The following is a 22391-nucleotide window of genomic DNA, read 5'->3' on the forward strand; positions in this document are numbered from 1 at the left end:
TAAGCGGTGTCAGTTTTTTTGTAATCGTGCTGGTAGAATATTATCAACAGGTTTTTTCTCTTGAGGTGTGAATGTCATGATTTAATTCCTTGGTTCATGATTTGATTTTTTTTGTGCTAAAAAAAAAATGATGTCCTCATGAAATCAGAATAAAGTGTTTGCAAGATTAGCTGTTATATCTGGAAAAAAAAAGAAATATATAAATTGATTTAAGCTGAATTTGGGTAGTCTGGGTTTAACCTGAAATGCTATGTGAGGGCATGACATACCATGCTTTAACCCTGTAAGGGTACAGGTATTTTAAGATGAAACAAGCTATGTCAATCAAAAAAAAAAAAACCTTATTAGGAAATTGTGATTAGATTTAAAATCTTTTATCTTCTATCTATCAACTCTATTTTAGCTGGGAAGTGAAAAATAAGCAAGATGCTGCAACTCAAATGTAGATGCGCTTGAGACAGCGCTAATCTGTTACCATGGGAGCAGAGATGAAACACATGGAACACAGCAGCAGTGCACACGTGACACATCCGCTGTGAAACAGGCCTTACATGCATTAGAATGCTTTTGTGAACATTTTGTTCTGCAATCTGCAGTTTCAAGATCAGATGTCACTAATTCTTACACACTGGACCTTTAACACCAATCAACATGATTTCTTTTTCCTTAGAGTTATGATCTGATCACAAGTTACAGCAGTGCAAGTTGTTCTTTGATTCCCTCAGTTCCTCTCGTCTCCCAGCATTATTAAAAAACATGATGTTCTCGCAAACAGAAATGACTCCAAGTGTGAACATTCATTGTTTCTGATACCAGGTCTAAATGGGGACATCATAGGAGCAACATAGCAGCAACAGGTCATGTCAATTATAAGAGATATTCAGCTTTGTTCAATGTTCAGCAAAAGTGGCCAAAAGTGTCAGCCAGTCAAAACACATAATATGAACAGGTGCTAGCTAACTGACTTACATGCAGTGTCACTTAGAACTGGTGCGAAATCAGAGATCTCAAACCACATGTGGCCTGCCACGTAATATCAACTTATAATGAGTTATTTCTGTGCGGTTTATATTGTGAACTATTTATCGTTCCAAGTTTATTTTGAAATTAGTATCATCATAAATCTGGTTATTTCAATGTCTTTTTCTGATAAAGCTTGACTTTTTTTGACTTGACTGATCCCCTACTGACACCAAACTAGACACTCAGTGGCCCCCAGGTCATTTGAGTTTAAGACTCCTGTGCTTAATGATAAGCTAGTTCCTTTGCTTTCGGTGAGTTGTTGCTAAAGGGGAAAATTGGACCTTTGAGGATAACATTAGCGATTGAAAATTCTGATATCAATTGAGAATGTTTCTAATGTCTTTCAGTACTTCTTTTAGTAGTTAGCTCTGAGGGATTCAATGCTAAATTGCTTGCTTAAATGCTAAATACATTTACATTTCAGCAACTTGGTAACAACTTCTGTAGACGCTACCTTTCCATCTCTGCATCTTTGGCTGACAGCTGACCGGAAATACTCGGGCTAGCTTTGAGAAAACCAGGAAGTGACTGTGCATTTAATTAATAAAATCAAGTTAGAGAACTCTCAAAACAAGGCTGTTCTCTCCTCTTTTCGTCAGAGAAAGTGCAATCACATCACCATAGCAACATTAACAACTCTTCCTTCGTAGTTAGACGTGACAGACAGTGCTCTGCTAACCTCTGATAGCTACCTTTAGCACCAAGCATCAGACTTGGCCACCATCAAGCATTAACATGACGCGTATATTTCAGCTGCCTGTTTCTCCTTTTCATTAGCGAAAAATCGGACCTGCGCTGACCTCAGGTCACTGTGTGGGGCTGAAAAAGTGATCCATTATTAGTAAAGAAGTCTTGGGTAAAAATAAATATTCTACTTTCAGGTGGCAGGTGGTTACAAAAGTGCAAACTGACACTTGAAAGAAAACTCTCTGTGTTCGATTCAACATATCCACATGTAAACATGTGACTGTCTTGTTGAGAGCATTTGATAATTGACATGTCTCAGCAGTGTCTTTGATGGATGAGCGCATGGCGTGGCCCAGAACCTCAGACTGTCCTCAGTCTCCTGCAGTTCAGAGCAGCCTCTGCTCGTGGCAAATCTTCGATTCCACTCCTTCTCAACAGGCTGCTTCACATCACAGGTGAAGGCTTTGAGCCCTTTCCAACTTTTCAAGCGCTTCTGCGGCAGAACTTGACGTCAACTTTGACTTGAAATGCCACAGTGTGCAGACGCCTACTCTGCAATAACACAGAGGGGATCACTCCACGCTATAGCAGTCCACAGTGCTACCGTGTGAGCATATTTCGGAAGTCTGAAACACTGCCAGTCTGGTTTTGGGAATGTTGGTATTGCCTTTGCTGCTGCTGCTGCTGCTGTGCTTGTGGTAGTTGCTGTGTTTGAGGCTGTTGCTGGATATATCCCACAGTGCTTTGCTGTGGGACATTAGTGGTGTGTAAGAATGCTGGAGTAGACCCACTGGGTACAAGTCCTTGAGTCATCTGTTGACAAAAGAACATTTGAATATACTCTTGTCAGGTGGCAGAACATCTTCTATTTCCTCAAACTCCTGCCAATGTAATATTTAACACTGCATTGTGTATCCATGAACAATATCTCTGAATTTTAAAGGGATAGGTCAAGTTTTCGAAGAGAGTGTGTATGAGGTACTGACAAATAGTCACTGTGCACTCCCCCTGCACTGAGAACCTGCTTGAGAGATGGATGCTAACTCTCAGTGAAGCATGGGAAAATGAATTTGGGCCACTTAACAAGAGTCACCAAATCTACATCAGATTAAGTCTTTGATATATTAAGAACATGTCTGCCTTCAGACTTTTCAGACGGAAAACTGAGGTTTGTACAACGCTCACTCTCCCTGCACTAAAGTCCATAGACAAAATCACTGTTTTTAGCTCACAGGAACACAGGACCTGTTGGTCTACTGCTGCCTTGTTCTGTTCATTTGCACCTGGTAGAGGAGGCAGTGGATCAACAACTCCTGTGTGCATTGATAGAATTACATAAAGTGCAGATTTTCTCTATGGACTTTGCAGTGAGTGAGACGTTTTTACAAAGCAGCAAAACAATACATTAGTAAACATGTTCTTAAGATATCATAGACTTAAGCAGGTGTAGTTTTCATTAGGTCAGGTCTGAGTGGTAAGTGAGTAAAATCTGTTTTTCCTAGTGTCCCCAGAAAGTGAGAGTCTATTTCATAAGCTGGGTCCCAGTGCAGGCTGCAACCTGAGGCAGACACATTGCAGTAAGTCTTCACTCAACCACACTTTAAAAAACCTGAAATATCCCTTTAATATCAGACCTGATGAACCTTACACTACATCACTCAATGTGTCACAGACATGTGTGGAAATGGCAGGCTAGGTTGTTGCTACGGTAACTAAGGATTCTGATGCAGCATAATGCCTCTAATTATTATACATTACATTTTCCAATAATGTATCACTGAATATGAAATGTTCAGTCAAAGAACGTGGCCATGCAGCTGGTGAGCAGGTGGTGGTCATACCTGAAAGAACTGCTGGGACTGCTGCAGCTGCAGGGAGTGCTGAGAGGCCTGGGGCTGGGTGTGGTACGCTGACTGGGCCTGGGGGGAGATGAAACTGTTGTGTGGGAACATGATGGGGGACGTGAAGACCGGAGATGGCACCAGTACGGCGTTGCAGTTGACCTGTTGCATGGAGAACGAGGGGGCGATGATCTGCTGCTCCAACGTGTATCTGTGGGGAGGGAACAATTCCAGGTATTACTAATGATGTGGGGACCTACATCTATAAATATAAATCAATGTGATGTTCTTGGAAATCATGGAAATCAGACTGTGCCTGTGTGTGTGTGTGTGTGCGCGTGTGTGTTTGTGTGTGTGTGCGTGCATGTACTCACATGGCTTGGGAGAGGCCCATGTTGCACTGGGAAGGCTGTGAATTGACACTGCTTGTAGGAACCAGCGTCTGCATTGGTTGGTTGAGAAGCATGCTGCAAAATAAAAGAAAAGAAAAGAAAAGAAAGACATTATTAAATGGAAGAAGTCTGTCTCTCATTTCAGCTGAAACAAATTGAGGATTTTTCTGACAGATAATTGTGATTTAAGGGTTGATGCAGTTAAAATGTATTTATTGATTGATTCATAATTAATTGATCAAGCGTATTTACTTTCATTCTCTTTGATTTAATACAAATGGAACACATTATTTCTGAGAAAAAGAAGCCGGAATACAAACAAGTGTGAGTCTCAGAATCAGGTTTTCTATCCAATATCCAATAAAATAAAAAAATGCAGTCATGTACAATCCAGCTGCTCACAGTAAGAAGCTGATCGAGAACATTTGTTTTCATTGTGTGTAAAAACTCACCGTAGTTGTCCTTCTTGGTTGAACTCAGTGTCTGTGTGTCTTTGGTTTGCGTCCTGCACGGGCCTGGTGTTGGTCTGAGAGAACATCATGGGGTTGCTGTAGAAGGGCATGGTCAGACTGGTGTTTGTCTGTACAGGCAGACTCACTGACTGTACCTGCCCGCCTCGAGCTATCCTCTGCTGCACCTGTACTCAAACAACGGAAACATACACCAATTCTGGTTAAAACATTTAAAAACAATACACTCCACCATTTAACCATCACCTGACATATCAGGTTTTGAAATTAACTTCACAACCAATTAACTTCTTGTAATATCACAATTTTTTCCTCATAATAAAACCACTTTTTCTTATAATATTACAATTCTATTCTCGTGATATGATGACCTTTTCTTCTAATATTTTTTCTCTAGTATGGCACAAATGTTCCACTGTAATCTTTCTAGTCTTGTCTGTAGAATTGCATTTTCACCTGTGTTGCCACGGGAGAGCTGTTCTCGCTCAGGAGTGAGTGTGGGGATGACGTGTGGCCCCCACAGCCTGCTGCTTTGGGCTGAGGGCCTGATAACTGTCTGATGACCCCTGCCTGGTTGTGCTGGGCCACACTGCCCGGGCCCTGCTGCTGAGGCTGTTGCTGCTGCTGCTGCTGCTGCTGCTGCTGATGCTGCTGCTGCTGCTGCTGTTGCGGCTGCTGCTGCTGGGCTGGGCCAAAGTCATTGACAGGCTGCTGTAACAACATCTAACACACACACACACACACAGGTTGGGGTGTTACGTGTATTCTGGTACACAGTAGTGTGTCTGACATAGTTAGTTGAGGTAACACTCTCATCATTGGGCTTTACTAACCAAACATTACAACAGGACGGAAGAATCTTCTCTCTGTCTGTTATGTAGGTCATGAGAGAACTTGCAGCTGAACTGGTTAGTGTTTGCCTCTTGGTGGTGTCATTCCAGCATGACAGTGAGGGGTTTGGTAAAATGAGCCTAAAATTATGTTGACCTTTTTTATGACTAATATTTGTATGTCTGGATCATCCAGTCACAAAATTGAAGGATCAGTTCAGGGTTTTTTTTCGTTTTTTTTTCTAATGAAGCAGTGTTTTACAAACACCACAAAACCATAAGTGTTATGATGTGAACACAGACAGTTTAAGAACTGAAAATAAAACAATAACATCTTCTCTGTATACAGCATTTTTAATATTTTCAGAGATTTATTACCATGCTGCCTGACTGCACTTTTCTTATCTCAACAAAATCCTAAACACGAGTTCAACCGCACAGAAGTAACACAATGAAGGCATCTGACAAGTAAGAACAACAATATTATTTACCTTTTTTTCTACAACACGTTTTATCTGCTATACCCAGTTACAGCAACAGTAGCTATGTTTATGTGCAAAATTGCTTCCAAAAGTTCTGATCGGAATTTCCAATTCCAATGTTTACATGAAGGCATTCAGTCGGAATGGAATATTTTGTCTAATTCTCCAGAAGTAGGAGCAGAAGAATAAGCTTCACTTCTGCTTCTGTAGTAAACAAACGGTGCACGTCTGCTAATCTCCTCACTGTCCACTACTGATCTCATTTTCATCCTCCTCTTCTGCATCTGTGACTTTCATCTGTTCATTTTTTTTTTAATGCAAATACACCATGCTCTTCAAAAAGATCTGTTAAATGCGTCGTGTATATGTGGATCACACACGTGATACAGTAGCGCAAACCAGGAAGACATGATCGGATCGATTTTTTTTTTGTACTTTGCTTCTCTGAGGTATAAAACAACATGCTACATAAATGATCCATAATAATCTATTCACATAAACGTAATAGTTTGCAAAGCATTTGACCAAGCTTGGTTAAAAAACCTGTATTACTTTCACATATTTTGGGAATACCTTTAGTAGATTAAATCTGTTTATCTATATCTTATTACCCACTAATGAGGTTAGGCTTTCAACCACATTTGTTAGTCTGTTTGTGAGCAACCTAACTCAAAAATGTAAAGAGAGATTTTGATTTCGATGATTTTCTGGGAATATAGTCTAGACTTTGGTTGTGATCTGGACACAGATCTGTATTCAGATTTGTTTATGTGTTACGGGGTTCAGGAGTGTATTGAAATGGAGCGGAAGATTCAACATAAATCCTTTCATGTTTCTTTCAGATTGGCACGTGAGGCATAGGTGTTACCTGGATGTTAGCCAGCTGAAGTTTCTCCTTGATGTCATGCAGCTCCTGCTGCTGTGTCTTAATGTCGGCCTGCAGAATCCGTGTCCTCTCCTCCAGCTGCTCCTTCAGCTGGTTCATGATGCCGAGCTGAGGCTCCTGCAGCTGATACGTGGACGAAGACTGCTGCTGCTGTTGCTGCTTGGTTTGCTGTTGCTGTAAATACAAGTTTGAAAACTTGAAACGATATACTACATTTATTTTTTTTAGTTACTGTAAATATGACATAGAGACTATGCGATGGCATCAGTCATATAATTGGCTGTCAACACTACAATCTTAATTTTTAACCTGCAGTTAAAATTAAGGATACACAATATTGGACTTTTTGCCAATATCCAATATATCTGGAGTGCTTGAGCCCATAACTAATACCAATATACTGTATATACATATTTCCATGTGCTATACTCAAACAGAGGTCATTCAGTCTCTTCAGTGATAAGTTTCATACTCATATTGCAACAGATATGATCGATATGCATTTTCTTCTGTGTGGAAAATAAATAAACATAAACAAATAATAGCTGTAGAGGGCACCAGCATAGATGTCAAGGAGGTAGCAGTGTGTTAGTTTTACTATTGTTTTAGTCATTAGTCATATCAGGGGATTTTGGCATGTTATCGGATAATACATTTTTAAGCCAATATTGGCTGATATTGTGCCAATAATATTATCATCATCCAAAACAATTCAGACATAATCCTATAGATTAACAAGTTTTTTTTAGAGAACGCATGCAAAACTTTGTACACTAAAATAAGTAAACAAGTAGTTGATGTTTCCCTAATACTTTTATTTTGTATCCATCATGATCCATGGAGGAAGTGACTGTCGTAACAACAAATGTGGCCCCCGCCTTTATTAGCAGCGAGTCAAGGGAGGCGTTTCTGAACACCGAGCAGGTGTCAGGAAATGCCACAGAAAGGCCAGAAGTTGTCACAGGCTGTCACGGACTGCCAGTGAGGTGCCACTACCTGCCAATGCCACTGGGAGGATCTCGCTCTCTCATTTTATTTTTATTTCTTGGAGCTACTGCACACAAGCAACAGGTGATCACATAAAACAGAATGATATTGTGCAGGACGGGAAACAGGCAGGAGAGGAGGTCAACACACTGACCATCGAGGAGTGCTTGTTGCAGGTAAGAGAGACGGGGAGGCTCATTTGGGGAACAAGGTCAAAGGATTTTTGTCTTTTTGCCAAATTCTACAGGGGGAAACAACAAAGTTTAACAATTGAGCACAGCCTCTGACATTATTGTACCAATCTGGTGTGGCTCTTTTTCACTGAGCGTTATGTCTGTGGATCAACTGACCTTTGAACCACTGGACTGGAGTCTGGCACTTGTCTTCTCTGTTGCAATGGAGGCAGACTGCCATGATGGAGTGCAGGCCTCTGTGTAGGAGTTAGCCGCTGCAGAGGAGACACACATCAATCAAAGTGGACTGACAGTATTTTCACTTAGATCTTAAAGGGATAGTTAAGGTATTTTGCGATATGAGTATGTAAGTATGAGGTACTGACACATCCCAGCGCTGATTTTGCATCCCACTGAAAACATGGCTACTAGCCGGGATCCAAGGAATAATTTTAGTAACTTCCTAAAAGGCTCACTTAATAACATATATGCCTGGTCTATGCTATCTCAAGAATACAGTTTACTGCTTTATTATTACAGTCTTTAGTTTGTGTTGTTTTGTAAACCACTTACTCCTCACACCAGACTTAGTGTTTGAAATCTTTCAGGTAGTTTTACGAAAGTGACCCAATCTTACCAAACATGGCAGCAGTAGGCCAGCAACTCCTAAAAATTCTGACTTTCTCTATGGACTGTTTTACAAAGCAATACAAACTTCTTTTTTCAGTTGAAAACGTATGTCAAACATATTGTTATATTGCATATAATGTAGACTTAAGTGGGAATATATTTCATTCAGTGGCTACACTCTTAGAAATAAAAGTGCTAAGTAGAACCATATAAGGTTCTTCGGCTTGTCCTCATAGGAAAACCCTTTTTGGCAAAAGGTTCTACCTGGAACCCTTTTGGAGGGTTCCACCAAGAACCCTTTTAAAACCCTTTATTCGGGAAAGGGATTTAAAGGGTTCTCTGGTTCAAAATGATTCTTACTGGAACCATTACTGTTACCAAGAACCCTTGAAAAACCCTTTCTTTGGGAAAGTTTTTCAGAAGCAAATGGTTCCAGGTAGAACCTCAGCCCTTGTAGAAGGATCCTTTTAGACACCTTATTTCTAAGAGTGTAGCTTTCTTTTTAAACAGTCATGTTTTCAGTGAGAGGCGACAGCCTCGAAACCTTAAGGATTTGGAGAGGATCCACAAAGAGGAGTGGTCCAAAATTCCTCCTGAGATGTGTACAAACCTGGTGATGTACAGTAGATTTTGAGACATACTTAGAAGCAATAAAAGAAAGCCATGGTATTTAAGTTATGTGTTATTTTTCTTTTATCTGACCGAGTATAGCAGGTAATATACCGTATATAGCAATATTGTGACATTTTGTGTCAGTATCTAGTGCCAACCAGTCAGCATAAAAGCCTGACATTTCAGTATTTGCACTCAATGTTAATTTTTTCTTTTTTCATTTTAATTCATTCTGAAATTGTTATTTATTTGAGAGTGAGTACTTTCTATGAAGCTAAATCTTTCAAAATAACCACATGCATGTATTGAAAGACATGCAATTCAGAAATAAAGTGAAGTGGACTGATTATTAATCTGCACTGATTTTTTGTATTCCAATGTTAACATGTCAACAATAATATGGGAATTATTGATCATAGTCTCATGTGTAGATCAGAGTGGTGATTTAATACGTGGGTGTGGACCACAGAGGATTTTCTAGTAATTTATTTTTAGTAATAGAAGAGTCACGTCTGATCACCAGCTCTTGTCAACTTAAAACACCATGGTCAAACATTTGAATTTAATTTACAATAGCCACTCAATGACATATACTGTAGGAACAGGATGTGTGCACACATGGACCTGCTGCTGAGTGACTCACATGCAGAGTCTGAAAGTGCTGTGTGGGAGGACTTCCGTGAGCTGTGGGACGATACTGAACGTGCACCACTGTTTCTGTCCGTTGCAGGATCCATTGTGGAGCAGATGTCCAAGTATAGCTCCTGAGCCTGGAACATAGAGAGCAACATATGAAACAGAAGTCCATAAAGGCTGACCTTGTATAAAAGAAGGGCTCTTGACTCTTTACCTTCACAGAGGAGGGAGCATTCTCAGGTGGAGCCAGCTCCTCAAGGCCAAACGCTCTCCTCCTTTCAGCTCGTACCTCGGCATAACTGAAAGATATCAGATAGCGTCGGTACATGTGACCGGTGTAGATGGACACCAGGACAATCACAAGATGACAAAAGTGACCACAACAGTCAGTCTTACCTGACAACAGTGTGCGTGCAGACAATGAACTCAGGTTTGGAGTTCCACTGGTGATACGTGATGTAGTAGTGAGTCTGCAACCAAATCCACTGCTGACCTTTGGTCAAGAAGCGATAGTAACAGGATTTACCTTTCCCAAACTGCATTACTGAGGAGAGGGAGAAAAGTCTGTGTCATGTTCTGGTGTCATAGATAAAAGCTTTTTCCATGCACTCACATGCTGGATTCATTTAGAAAGGGACACATTTTTTTCGAGTAAGGTTGTATGAGACAGTTAGTGAATGACTGAGCTGTACAGACTACCCTTCACCAAGATCCAGCATAAGACAGGGAGGCTCGCTCTTAATGAAAACATGGCTGTCCGATTCAAACTTAACTCTAGCAAGTCTAGTCGCCAACAACTGACTACAGAAAATGACTATAGCTGTGTTTCCATCGAGTGGAACAGTCCGGTTTGGTACAGTACATATTTTTGGGCGTTTCCATTAGGAATAGTGTCATAATAACCAGCCCCTACTGTTCAATTTGGCATAATTTTCTTGAGTTACCAGAGTAAAATGGTATGGTACAGTCAGGGGGGAGCTGAGTCATTGCACTGGTATGACATCACGCTACGTATCTTGCTAACGCGGCCACTGGGCACAGTCCACACCCAGCCACCAAGTACTATTCTCAGTTGAAATGTAAGCCTGGCCCAGGTCTTTACCATTCCAAACATTACCATACTGCACCAAACAACACTATACCATAATGGAAACACAGCATATGCGTCTGAATGTCACAGACTATGTGCCTCATGGAACCACAGTTTAAATAAAAATCTAAATTTCCATTTAGTCAACTACAACCTATTTCTCTGGGATGGAGTCTCGGTGTTAAAGGGTTGTCAAGAAAGAAGCAGATGTAACTTACACTGCTTGTGACACTGAGCTATTAACTCCAGGTCATCGACATGATAGTAATCATAGCCAGACGTTCCTAGAACCTCAAAGGGTAAATAGCCTATGATTGGTGAGGCTCTGAAACACAAAAAGATGACAAACACATTAAAAAAAACATTCTTTTTACATTACAATTGAAAGAAGGAAACGTGTTTACCTGTGATCTAAAAACAGGAACTTCCATTCAAGGCTGTGTCTGGAAGTGAATTCATCACACGGATCTTCCACGTTACACAAATCCTGAACAAACAACAACAGTGACAGAGCTTGTGAGTCACTACTAACTTCACAACACAGCAAATAATTAGCACTTAAACAATATATTCAGACATTAATTATCAGCTACTTATCAATGCATAAAATGACACAGTATAACACTCATATCTTGCCTCATATCAAGCATGTGGAGACAAGTTGGCTGATTTAGCTTTTTTTTGACATTTTAATTTTCAAACCACTGGAATACTGTGGCAACAAACTAGTGCACGAGAACCAGACCTCAAGTCCAAATTCAAAATGGACTCTATGCTAAAGATTTTTAATTGGGCCAGCGAATCTGATGGGAAAAAAATCCATATATATCTATTCAATATATGCTCTCTGAGCTGTGGAAAAGTAAAAAAAAAAGAAAAAAGAAAGAAAAGAAAGCACATTGCATGTATTATTGTATTAATGTATTATTATGAAAATTATAATCATCATCATATACAATACAAATACAAATCAATATATCTTGTCTTGCCTCTTCAGTAGACTGGTTGGAAAACATCCTCTTTGTTTAAAGTTAACTTTAATTAAAGTTAGGACTAGCTCAGGTAAACCCTAAAGCCTAGTTAGGCTGAGGTGCAGGATCAAAATCTGAAACTACTATTCAACTAGCTATTATCATTATAACTATATGTTATTATTATTATGATCATTATTAGTAGCGCTTGGTGGTGCTGCTGTTGATGTTCTTCTTTTTTCTTTTAAGAATAATTCATGGCAGGCTGTACACTGAGAGGTGTAATGCTGCCCTCCACAGTTCTGCTTAATTCTTATCCTAATTATTTAAACCTCATCCGTGTTCCTTCCATTGCTGTTATTATATATAACATTACCACACCCTAAAATTATAGTTCAGTTTTTTGTAAGCATGACACGTGTAGCTGCTTTAACAAAATATTCACCTCATAAAATCTACATCTGCTTTAAGTGATGACATTTTTAAAATACAGTATCAACATCTGTTGTGTTTCATTGCTGCACTATAAAAAAGCATAATAATAATATCTACAATAATGTAGAACACTGGATAGGTGACTTGTCTCACATTGTCCCACAGCATGTAACTGCAAGACAGAATAAATGTAACTAAATGGAAACGCACCCTCAGAAAAAGACACAGGTGATTTCTTCAGCCACAATAAAGCTAACTTTCACCGCCACATCATTTTTTGTTATGACTTTTGTGAACGCATTCTGCTGCGATCGCAGTTTGCCTTTTAAGTCTTTTTCTTGAAGGCTAACTTTGGCACACTTGGCTCCTTGTTTGGTGTCAAAATGCCGACGTAGATTGTACTCTTTCACGACCGACACCGCCTCATAACACAAAAGACATACTGGTTTTTCTCCTTGAAGCACAAACATGTATTCGCCTTCCCATCTTTCTTGAAACTGCCTTCCATCTGCATCAATCTTTCTCTTCCTGGACATTTTGGGATCATTTGTGGATATTTCAATCTCAATTTCATTCGTCGCATGATGCATATACAATGATAAACTGCAAACTAGTGGCGGGATGCCGTCACTTCACGGGTAACACAATCGCCATGCATTGTGGGAAATATAGTTTATGGTCAACACATGCCTTAAAGCAGCATAGACCTTGCGGGCCACATAAAATGATGTGGCGGGCCACATCTGGCCCCCGGGCCTTGAGTTTGACACATGTGGTGTAGATTATTGGACAATGTTTCTGTTAATAATTGATTCGGATCAGTGTCCATTTCGTTCATTAAACATATTTAACATTTGGTTTTATTACAAATTATTAGTTGAATTTAAAGTTTCATGGGGAGGGCTAAAATCTGTTTTCCCTTGTGTCCCTGCTAGCAGCCATGTTTTCAGTGAGAGAGATCCTCCATGTCTGAAACATGCTCCCAGATCCGGTGTGGCAACCGCAGGTTAAAAAAATTCTAAGCTATCAGTATCAGGAAAACTGTCTTGACATGATGTATAATGTGAATTCATTTAAACACAATTCAAGCTCAAAAGGGTTAACAGGCAGCAGAGGTCAGTTCTATTGGAGCCATACGCGGATGTGATGCCATTTATATAGTTTATTTTATATTTTACACAAAGTATAAAACTGTAATCTTATTTGTTTGCGTGAAGCCTCCTCCTCTTACTGGCTTACAGGTGTCCTGATTTCAACTCATTGATTACCTTTGGGATCCGATGTTTACTTGTCATTTGGGAGGTACATGCTGTGCCACATGTTACGAAGTACAACAAGTAATCTCTGGAGAGGACTCAACTCTGCAGAGTCATTATCAACTCAAATGTGTCATGACTCTCTCAAAATCCTCCCAGATCATAGACTGTAGCTCATTGGATGGTTAGTTGTGTGATTATTATAGGTTTCAGTGCCACCCCTATTCCTTTCCTCTGATGGTAATGATGCCACATACTGTACATGCAACACAAACTGAGGAAAACACAGAGAGAGTTTATCAGGTTTTCTTCTAAAGGGACACTGTGTAGTATTTATGGGTTTTTTATATGACCCAAAATCCACTTTTTTATACATATTATGTGCTCCTGCATTGTCTAGTCACTGTATAATAGTTTTTGTTTCATTTTCGTAGTGTTTCAAAAAGTCATGTAAAATAACATGGTCACGGGCCGGGGTTGCATAGCCACTGTTAGCAGCGAGACGCCATGTTTCTACCGGAGCCTGTAAGGACAAACGGGAGAGAACAAATCAAGCGTCTCTTTAATTGTAGCGGAAGTCCCGCCTCCACTCTCTCCGCTTCGTCTGCTACGGCCGCTGTAGCTCCGCCGTCTCCCTCGCCTCACGAACCTCATCTGCTGACACGGAGAAAGACGACGAGGACGACATTTGACCAGCTGAGGACACCGTAGCGCTCAGGGAAGGGAGGGGGTGAGCAGAGGAGCAGGTCTTTGTTGCAAATTTCAGCCTCTCCTCTAGATGGCACTATAAACTACTTACTTCACCTTTAAGTGATGTATGAGGTAATGGCATAGTCTGCACTGATTCAGCTGTGTACTCCTTCTGTGCTGGGACTCAGCTGTGCTGAAAATGGCTGCCAGTGAGGATGCAAGGAAACAGATTTCAGCCACTTGATAAAAGGCCCCCCTCCAGTGGCATATCTAGAAAATTCTACATGCGGTGGCTAAGCGGTGGCAAGAGGTCTTGGCAGGGTGGCATGGGAGGACGGTACGCAAGAATCCCCAAATGTAAATGGATTTAACATAACAGGGTTAGGGTAAGGGTCGCTCCGCTCTGTGCCGGGATGCAGAGCCACCGCAGCAGACTTGCTGTGTCGTTTGCATGAAGCCTCTGGACGAAGCGCACTGCACGTTTGATGCAGGGCCGTAGCTTAGTGAGTCAGGGGCCTAAGATTATATTTGCAATTATTCACTTTTGGTCAATTTATTGTTTGTTTCAATGCTTTGAAATGCTTTGCTTTGCTTGTGGACATAGTGGCAGATGTTTTTACAAGTCAAGTTTTTAAACCACAAAAGTTAGGGGGGCAGCTGGCGTGGCTCCGTCCCTGCTCCCCTCATAAATTTTATGCATACATAAGTCAATTATATCTTAAATATATGACATTTTTAAACAAAAAACTGAGGTTTGTAAACTACTCATTCTCCTACACCAAACCCCTGGTCTACTGCTGCTTCATTTGGTAAGGTTGTGTCACTGAGATAAATAAATAGATTTTAAACCCCTAAAATAACACATTTGAACTTACTGAAGGAGGTAGCAGTGGATCAACAAGTCCTGTGTGCTGCACTCATTTTCTCTATGGACTGGTGTGGGAGAGTGAGTGGTTTACCAAGTGACAAAAACTTCAGTTTCTTCAGTCAGGAAAAGTTGTCTAAGCAGCTAACATACAGTATTCTTAAAATGTGATAGACTAGACTATAGCAGATGTAGATATTATTATGTGAGTCTCTCCAGACTTTTAATGTGGGAGATTGAGAAGCTCACAAATGTCAGTATCTCGTCAGTCAAGGCTGTCTAACTGTGAGATACAGGGATGAACTCGTAATTTCCTGGCAAAAAGGGCACACACACTGCAGTCAGGTGCCAGGATCTGAAAAAAACACCCATCAAAATACCTGAACTGCCACTTTAAAGTTTGAAAATCCCAACTGGTCTTACCTTAAGAAACTGTGGAGTGACTAATCGTACAGTAGCAATGAGGCAGACCTGCTCCTCCAGTGCTGACTGCAGGCTTCTTGGTAAAGCCATTTCAAGCCCGTTACAAGAAGATGTAGGCACTATGTGACAGAAGACACAATATAACTGTGACATCCATCATTATCTCATCCACTGAAAAATAACTTTTTCCATATTATTTTCACACTGTTTAGCAATAAAGAAAAAGAGACATTATGCAGAACTTTGACAGAACAAGGACAAAATGAAAATGCCATACCATTGTTGTGAAACTTGAAATCTCCGACAAACTTGACATATTCATACACAGGTGGCTCTTTTGGGTCAATGTTGCCTCTGGCGAGATGACAGCAAAATTCAATTTGTGCCTCACCTGAAAAACAATATTTTTTACAGCATAGTTATTTTTCAATACACATATTTTCATAACAACTTTTTAATGAGGTGCTTTTTAATTGTGTTTGCTTTGTTTTTCTTTTTTATCCCCACATCAAAATAATGATCTTTATGACAAGGATCGAGTACAGTCGTTCAAAAGTGCAAGGGGATCCGAATAGATCTTAGTAAAATGTGTTGACAGACTCTTAAGAGCGCACTTTTCATTGTTTCACTCCGTGGTCTCAACCTTTGTGTAGATGACGCTTTAGCACTGCAATTAAGGGAATAACAGATGCATCAGATGAGCTGATCTCTTTAGATAACTGCTCAAAGTGGGCGAGATCAGTGCATCCCTAGTTTAAAGTCTACATTTGATATAACGTGACTGAGTGTAAACAGTTTGCTATGTCTCTTTTAACAATGTAGACATTTTTGAGACAGTTTGAGATGACTCACCATCTCTCTTTATTAGAAAAGCTCAATAGTGACACAGGATTAAGGTCAGTGCATTGAGTCCTAGCTACAACATTGCTGTGGATTACTGTGCTAACCTAACAGTGATTTAAAGTCTTAACTATGATACTAAGCTAGCTCCTATTATAAGCGGAAAGGCTAATCATAGATACACACTAATCAGCAATCCAATAAAGTACAGACCTATCTTCAGGAACTTGCTCTATATATAAAGAGCTTAAAGTGGTATTTACAGTGTTAACGCCATCTGAAACACTAAAAAAGAACTTAAGCCGTATTTAAAGAGTCAAGTGAGTGTTATTTCTGGATTTCAGATAAAAAAAAAAAGTACAAATTACACAAAATACTGAGAAACAATTGAGAATGCTACCATACACTGAAAGTGACCTCCTGAGAGAACGGGAGACAATCTACAGAGCATTGACCTTTTAGCTCCTGTTGTGCTTCAATGTGATGACCCAGACACAGTCTGGTGTGATGTTAGAAAGTGGTGTTAGAAATAGACAGGCCAGACGTGTGCACAGAGGCCACGCAGCAGGATACTCACTGTCAAAATAGTCTGTAGCAATGGGGTCAGTCATCAGCATGTGGGATGAGAGCAGCTTATACACCTCCCCATGTTCCCGCTCCGGGAGGAAATTCAAGATATTTTGGTCCACCATATCTGACTGGTACAGGAAAGATGAGTCAGTCTTTTGGGGAGAATGTGACATGTAACTGTGCTGCTATAGAAGTATAAATGTGTCTGACGTAATCAGGAAAATGTTTTTGGCTACCAGGACACAAGGAAAAACTGATGTTAGAATCCCCCATGCCATAATCCATTGAGAAAATGAGAGGTTTTGCATCAAAACACAGAGAATTTGTGGATCCATTGCTGCCTTCATCAGTAAGTGTATAGAATCATTTTGTGTCTTTGGTCTTTGAAATCCTTGATTCAGAATTACCTTAGTGACACAAACTTGCAGAATGAGGCAGCAGCAGCAGCCCAGAAGCTCCTGTGTCCCTGTGAGCTAAAAACACTGATTTTCTCAGTGGACTTTGGTGTGGGAGAGTGAGTGGTTTACAAACTTCAGTTTCCAGTCGGAACAATGAGTCTAATGATGACCTAAATTGCCATATTCTTATATTGTAGACTATGCAGCCATATCTCATTAGGTGAGCCTACTGTTAAGTGGCTAAAATAAGCTTTTGGTCCTCACTAGCTGGATACAAGTACTTGGAATAAAAGCCTGATCGGAATAAAAATGGCATGTCAACATGCCAATTTGAAAACTCTGCTCCGATACAGCCCATTTGGAAAGGAATTTCATTCCAAATGAGAGGGCTTCTATATGCCGATAGTCATTTGGATTGGTCGATTCGAACATGACTTCCTGGCTTGGTGCTATCACGTGTCTGATCCAGATCCAGACTGGAATTATTTTAATTTCAAAAATGAATAATGAACAGACAAGCAGACATGTGCAGCGTTTGTTTACTACGGAAGCCGAAAATAAGCTTCTTTTACTTTCAGAAAATTAGACAAGACTGCACATGTCAAAGTAATCTGTTCCGACGGTGCAGGAGAGTGTTTCCAGTTGGGAAAAGGCTGCCTATAGCCTAGATACAGAGTTCCTACAGGGTTCCTACACATTTTCCGTTTCAAAATTCTATACTTTTACAGACTCAAATTTCCAGACTTCTCTGAGGATTTTTCAGTCAATATTAAACATCTGAATACCAATTGTTAGATGCTTATTATGTAAATAAATGGTTTTAAAATCCTTCACTAATTTTTTACTTTTCCATGCTGCATAGGAACCCTGAAGTTATCATAGGCTTTAGCAGGAATAGTTTTATTAATTGAGCCTTTTGTTAAAGGTGCCGTATGTAAGAATGTGGCCAAAAACGGTTACTACATTCAAATTCAAAATACAGAGGTCTTTTAGGTTCCGTTTTCTGACGTAACTGGCAACCCGTGGTTGCTCGGCAGCTGAGACTCTACTGACTGCAATGATTGGTAGATGGCAGTAGGTGGCGCCACATGCCAAAACATGATTTCAAAACATAAACATGATTTGCAGTTTGCAAAAAAAAAAATGATGTAAATATTTTGGCTGTACTGTTGTTGTTGGTGAGTTCAGTTTGTTATATGAACATTATTCCTGAGTGTGACTTTTTATGGATTTTATGGCCAGTTGCTTTAGATTTATTACATAATTCACCTTTAAGTGGCTGAAATGTGTTTTAACATGTATCTGTACATGTGTCTGACAACTGTACTAGTCAGATACATTTAACACCCATGAACCTGCTCAAACTATCATTCTGAATTGTGTTGGGGATGAGAAATTTTAAATCAATATCAAGGCAAACGCAGCAAGAAATGTCCAGGTGACGTGCTTAACAGTTTATCAGGAAAATAAAATAAAAGAGGACAAAACTAGACAGTAGACAAGACAACTAAAGACCACACGAGAGAGAGAGAGCTTCCTTACTTACTGGTAAATGGCCAGTAAGTGAAGACACACTGTCAGATACATATATGATGTTTCCATCGGTGGTTAGTGCAATCAAGAAACCATCCAGGGCCTGAAAGTGAAAAAACATAAGGACTTGTCAACCAGGCTACAAATACAGTTTGATTAACAGCACTTTGGAAATTAAGGATTATTATACATTATTATAAATTAAGGATGAATGCTCTATTGCTACAAATGTTTGATAACTGTCTCTCAAAGAAAGATGTTCATCAATTTCAGACAATTATTATTATAGTCACATTAGCAAAAGTGGTTACAGTTGTCTCCATGGACACACTATTCTCAGTCAACTCTTTAGTTATCTCACATTGTATCATCCTGATTAGTTGTATCTTCCTGTCAACTTGTTTATTTGTATCATATTACTTTTTCTAGATGATGATAACTGGTGGATTTTATGAAGTTGATATAACTGAGCAGGAAGATATTTTGAATTTACATTTACTGTGAGGACAACAGAAGGTGTTCAGTGTGTCAGTTGAAGGGAGAAGTGTCTCTCTGACAGTTGAGGATTTAAGTCCTGATGCTTATCACTTATCATATGGGCAGCTGTGGATCAGTAGGTATCAGGAGTGGGTCAATATCCAACCCGAAGGGCTGGGTGTTTGATCCCTTCTCCACTAATCCACATGAAGATGTATCGCTGGGCGAGACATTTAAACCTCAAACCTCATGGCTGCTTTGCTGTGTGAATGGTGTTATACAGACAATGCTGCATATAGATTTGCTACATAGATGTGTGAATAGGTGAACGGCAAAACTATAGGGTCAAGCACTTTGAGCAGTCATCAAGTCAAACAAAAGAGCTATATAAATACAGACTATTTACCATAAAGCAGTGCAAAATCACTTTTACATTGGGTTTATTTTTATTTTGTTTTTGTGTGATCATTTTGCTTCAAAGTGCCTCCTTGACTCCTTACATTTTCCACCATGCTTCTAAATAAAGAACTTGAAAAACAAATAACTGAGCTAAACATTTACTTCTTCTCTTATTTCCTCTGGCCCTGTAAGCCTTTATTTCTTATTATCAATAATCGTCACAGTTTTACCTCCAACATCAGCTGTGTGAACTCCTCATTACTAAGGAATGAAGGCTTCCAGTCCTGTCTTACGTCACAGGTTTCATTCTGTGCAGTGATGTCTACAGGAGATGGAGGGTGGAATTAAAAACAAAAACAAAAAAAACAGTAAACACATTTTTCCTGAGGAGAAGTAAATTAGTTTTTACAGAAATATTTTCATTTCCATACCCTTCTGTTTCTGCAAGAAGTCAATAGTTCTCTGTAATATGGTGGACTTGTCCATCTTGCGTGGATGTCCTTGGCCCTGCAGCATAGTGCACAGCTCCTTGATGAGCACATTGAACTGGTCTCTTCTTTTCTTTTCTGATTTGTTCCGGCATGCCCTTAAAATATGGACACAGCAAAACAATTAGGAATCACTGTAGCTACAGGCAAGAGCTCAGCTAAGCAAATAAAAAGAATTATTGAGAAATAATTATATTCTTAATGATGAAAGTAAACAAATTTGTATCCATCCATGGCTGAAAATTGTACATACTACCTGCAATGTCACAGATATATAAGGTGAAAATATGTGTGAGTACCTTTTTGCCCTGTCTTTCTCATCCTCCTCAATCAAGTCGTCCATGCAGCTGCTGGTGCTGAAAATATATATTTATATTGTTAGATGCTTATTATGTAAATGTAAATAAATGGTTTATATAAATATATATGTATATGTATATATATATATGTTAGGGATGCAACGGTACAGTTTCTCCATGTATCAGGGTATTTGGGCCACGCTATCGGTATGGTTTCGATATCTTAATATAAAACTATTTAGACTATAGCAAAGGCAATATTGCATTGTACAATTGGCCTCCTTAAATACCCTTTCTCATGATTGGATTCACCTGTGTATGGAGGTCAAGGGTCACTGAGGTTACCAAACCAATTTTGAGCTCCAATAATTAATAATAATATAGTGCTAAATGTATTGAAATCAATAAAATGACAAGGGTGCCTAAATTTATGCACATGCCTAATTTTGTTTAAATAATTCTTGTCACTTTCTGTAAATCATATAAACTTTATTTCACTTTCAAATACCACTGTGTTTGTCTCCTATATGATATATTTAACTGACATTTCTTATCCAAACAACCAATGATTTATAAAGGAAAATCATGAAAATTTACAGGGGTCCAAACTTTTGCATACAACTGTATATGTAAACTGTGAATGGAAGCAGTGAATGAACCTTTAGTGCTTCATATGTAGTGTCAGGTCCAGCCCTCAGGATGTTTGTTGCTACTTTTTTAAACTATTACTTCCTGTTGTCCTGTAAGTGTAAACCCCATCAAAAAGGCCAAAGGTTATAAAGGAAAAAACCTAGTAGCACAGACAGAAAGCACTGCCTGTTTCCATGTATGTATCTTAAAAAAATGTTTACTAATATTTTGTGATATAAAGTAGCAAACAAAATGTATTTATTTACTTTGTTTATTTATATCTGTTTATTAATTTGTATATTTTATATTTAATATCGTAGACTCAAAGGTGCATAGATCTTTTTTGGTGGAACTTTTATTCAGTAGCTTAAACATTGTTTGCGTTACACTACCTTATACAGCAACAATATTTAAGTGTTAACAAGCCATATCAGCTACCCAACAGAAGCCAGTGTTCATTATCGCATGTAAAGAATTTTTATTATGCCTTAAATGTAATGTACTGCAACTTATTTAATTTGATATTTTTACTAATAGTTTTTGACAAATAATTTGTCCATGATTGTGTCAGACAAGATGGTATAAACTGTGTTCCTTGAAGGCAAATTACTATTGCTGCTGCTATTACTGCTGCTGCTGCTGCTACTGCACTCACATACATGCCACTTTAATGTTTGATGGTGGGCGTGTCTGTCACGGGGTTGGAGGCAGCTTTCAGAAGTCACAGAACAGTGTCAGTCATATCTGACTTCATGGCAAGAGTCCAGGGGCTGCCTGTTGTACCTTGACCAAGCGCTCCAGTTGGACAGTGTACTGTCAAAGTTTTAAGTACAACTAAACCCTGAAACCACTCGTTTCAGATATACTGAACTAGTGTATATGGGTATCTAGTTATATTGCACTTTAACTAGTGCAACTCTGGATAAAAAAGTGCATGTAAGTAGTACATGATGAAGAAGGTCCATGTGAGATAGTAAACTTGATGTGATACTCACTCCCATTCCCCGTGGGCGGACGAGCAGGGGACACCAAAGTCAGAGAGGTTGTCCATATTCACACCCTTTCCCAACCAGGGCTTTTCTGAAGACTTCTGAGTCCCATCCGCACTCCTTGTCCAAACACTGTTCTGGAAAATTCTACAGCAGACCAGCTGCCCACCACTGCCACCAGGATAGCAGAGAAACACCAAATCCTGTCAACACAGATAAACCAATTTCAGCAAAATTGTGTTTGTTCACATCATTTAAAGGAGACATATTATACCCTATTTCACCAAGTTCAGAATGGTCAGTTTTGAGTGCCTGTCACTTTAAATGCAAATCAGACACAGGAAACTACGTCACTGAGGCTCCGGCAGCTAACGGCAGTTAAATCGCAC

The 22391-nt window shown here is 39.5% G+C and overlaps 1 protein-coding gene across 1 annotated transcript; it reads right to left on the reverse strand.

Moving 5' to 3' along the window:
* Positions 1 to 1969: 1969 nt before the first annotated feature.
* Positions 1970 to 22127, reverse strand: npas2 (neuronal PAS domain protein 2). The gene is made up of 21 exons (XM_083901842.1): positions 22009 to 22127; positions 20384 to 20440; positions 20028 to 20182; positions 19827 to 19918; positions 18734 to 18823; positions 16797 to 16917; positions 15657 to 15770; positions 15380 to 15498; positions 11144 to 11226; positions 10958 to 11064; positions 10046 to 10193; positions 9864 to 9948; positions 9657 to 9783; positions 7949 to 8046; positions 7753 to 7839; positions 6594 to 6785; positions 4870 to 5136; positions 4396 to 4580; positions 3926 to 4018; positions 3552 to 3762; positions 1970 to 2523 (listed from the first exon to the last, which is right to left on the reverse strand). Exons 1-21 carry the CDS (start codon positions 22062 to 22064, stop codon positions 2311 to 2313), a joined length of 2700 nt encoding a protein of 899 aa, XP_083757968.1. The 5' UTR covers positions 22065 to 22127; the 3' UTR covers positions 1970 to 2310.
* Between the last annotated feature and the right edge of the window lie 264 nt (positions 22128 to 22391).

Source organism: Microchirus variegatus (genome assembly GCF_963457635.1).
Source record: "Microchirus variegatus genome assembly, chromosome: 15".
In the NCBI taxonomy this organism is placed as follows: Eukaryota; Metazoa; Chordata; class Actinopteri; order Pleuronectiformes; family Soleidae; genus Microchirus; species Microchirus variegatus.

Excerpts from the sequence above, each read along its gene's own strand:
- npas2 (XM_083901842.1), bottom strand. The coding sequence starts at position 22,064 with ATGGACAACCTCTCTGACTTTGGTGTCCCCTGCTCGTCCGCCCACGGG. Across the intron at positions 15,499-15,656 it reads TTTCAAGTTTCACAACAATG|TGCCTACATCTTCTTGTAAC; the intron begins GTATGGCATTTT and ends TCTGTCACATAG. Across the intron at positions 7,840-7,948 it reads TCCAGTCCAGTGGTTCAAAG|AATTTGGCAAAAAGACAAAA; the intron begins GTCAGTTGATCC and ends TTCCCCCTGTAG.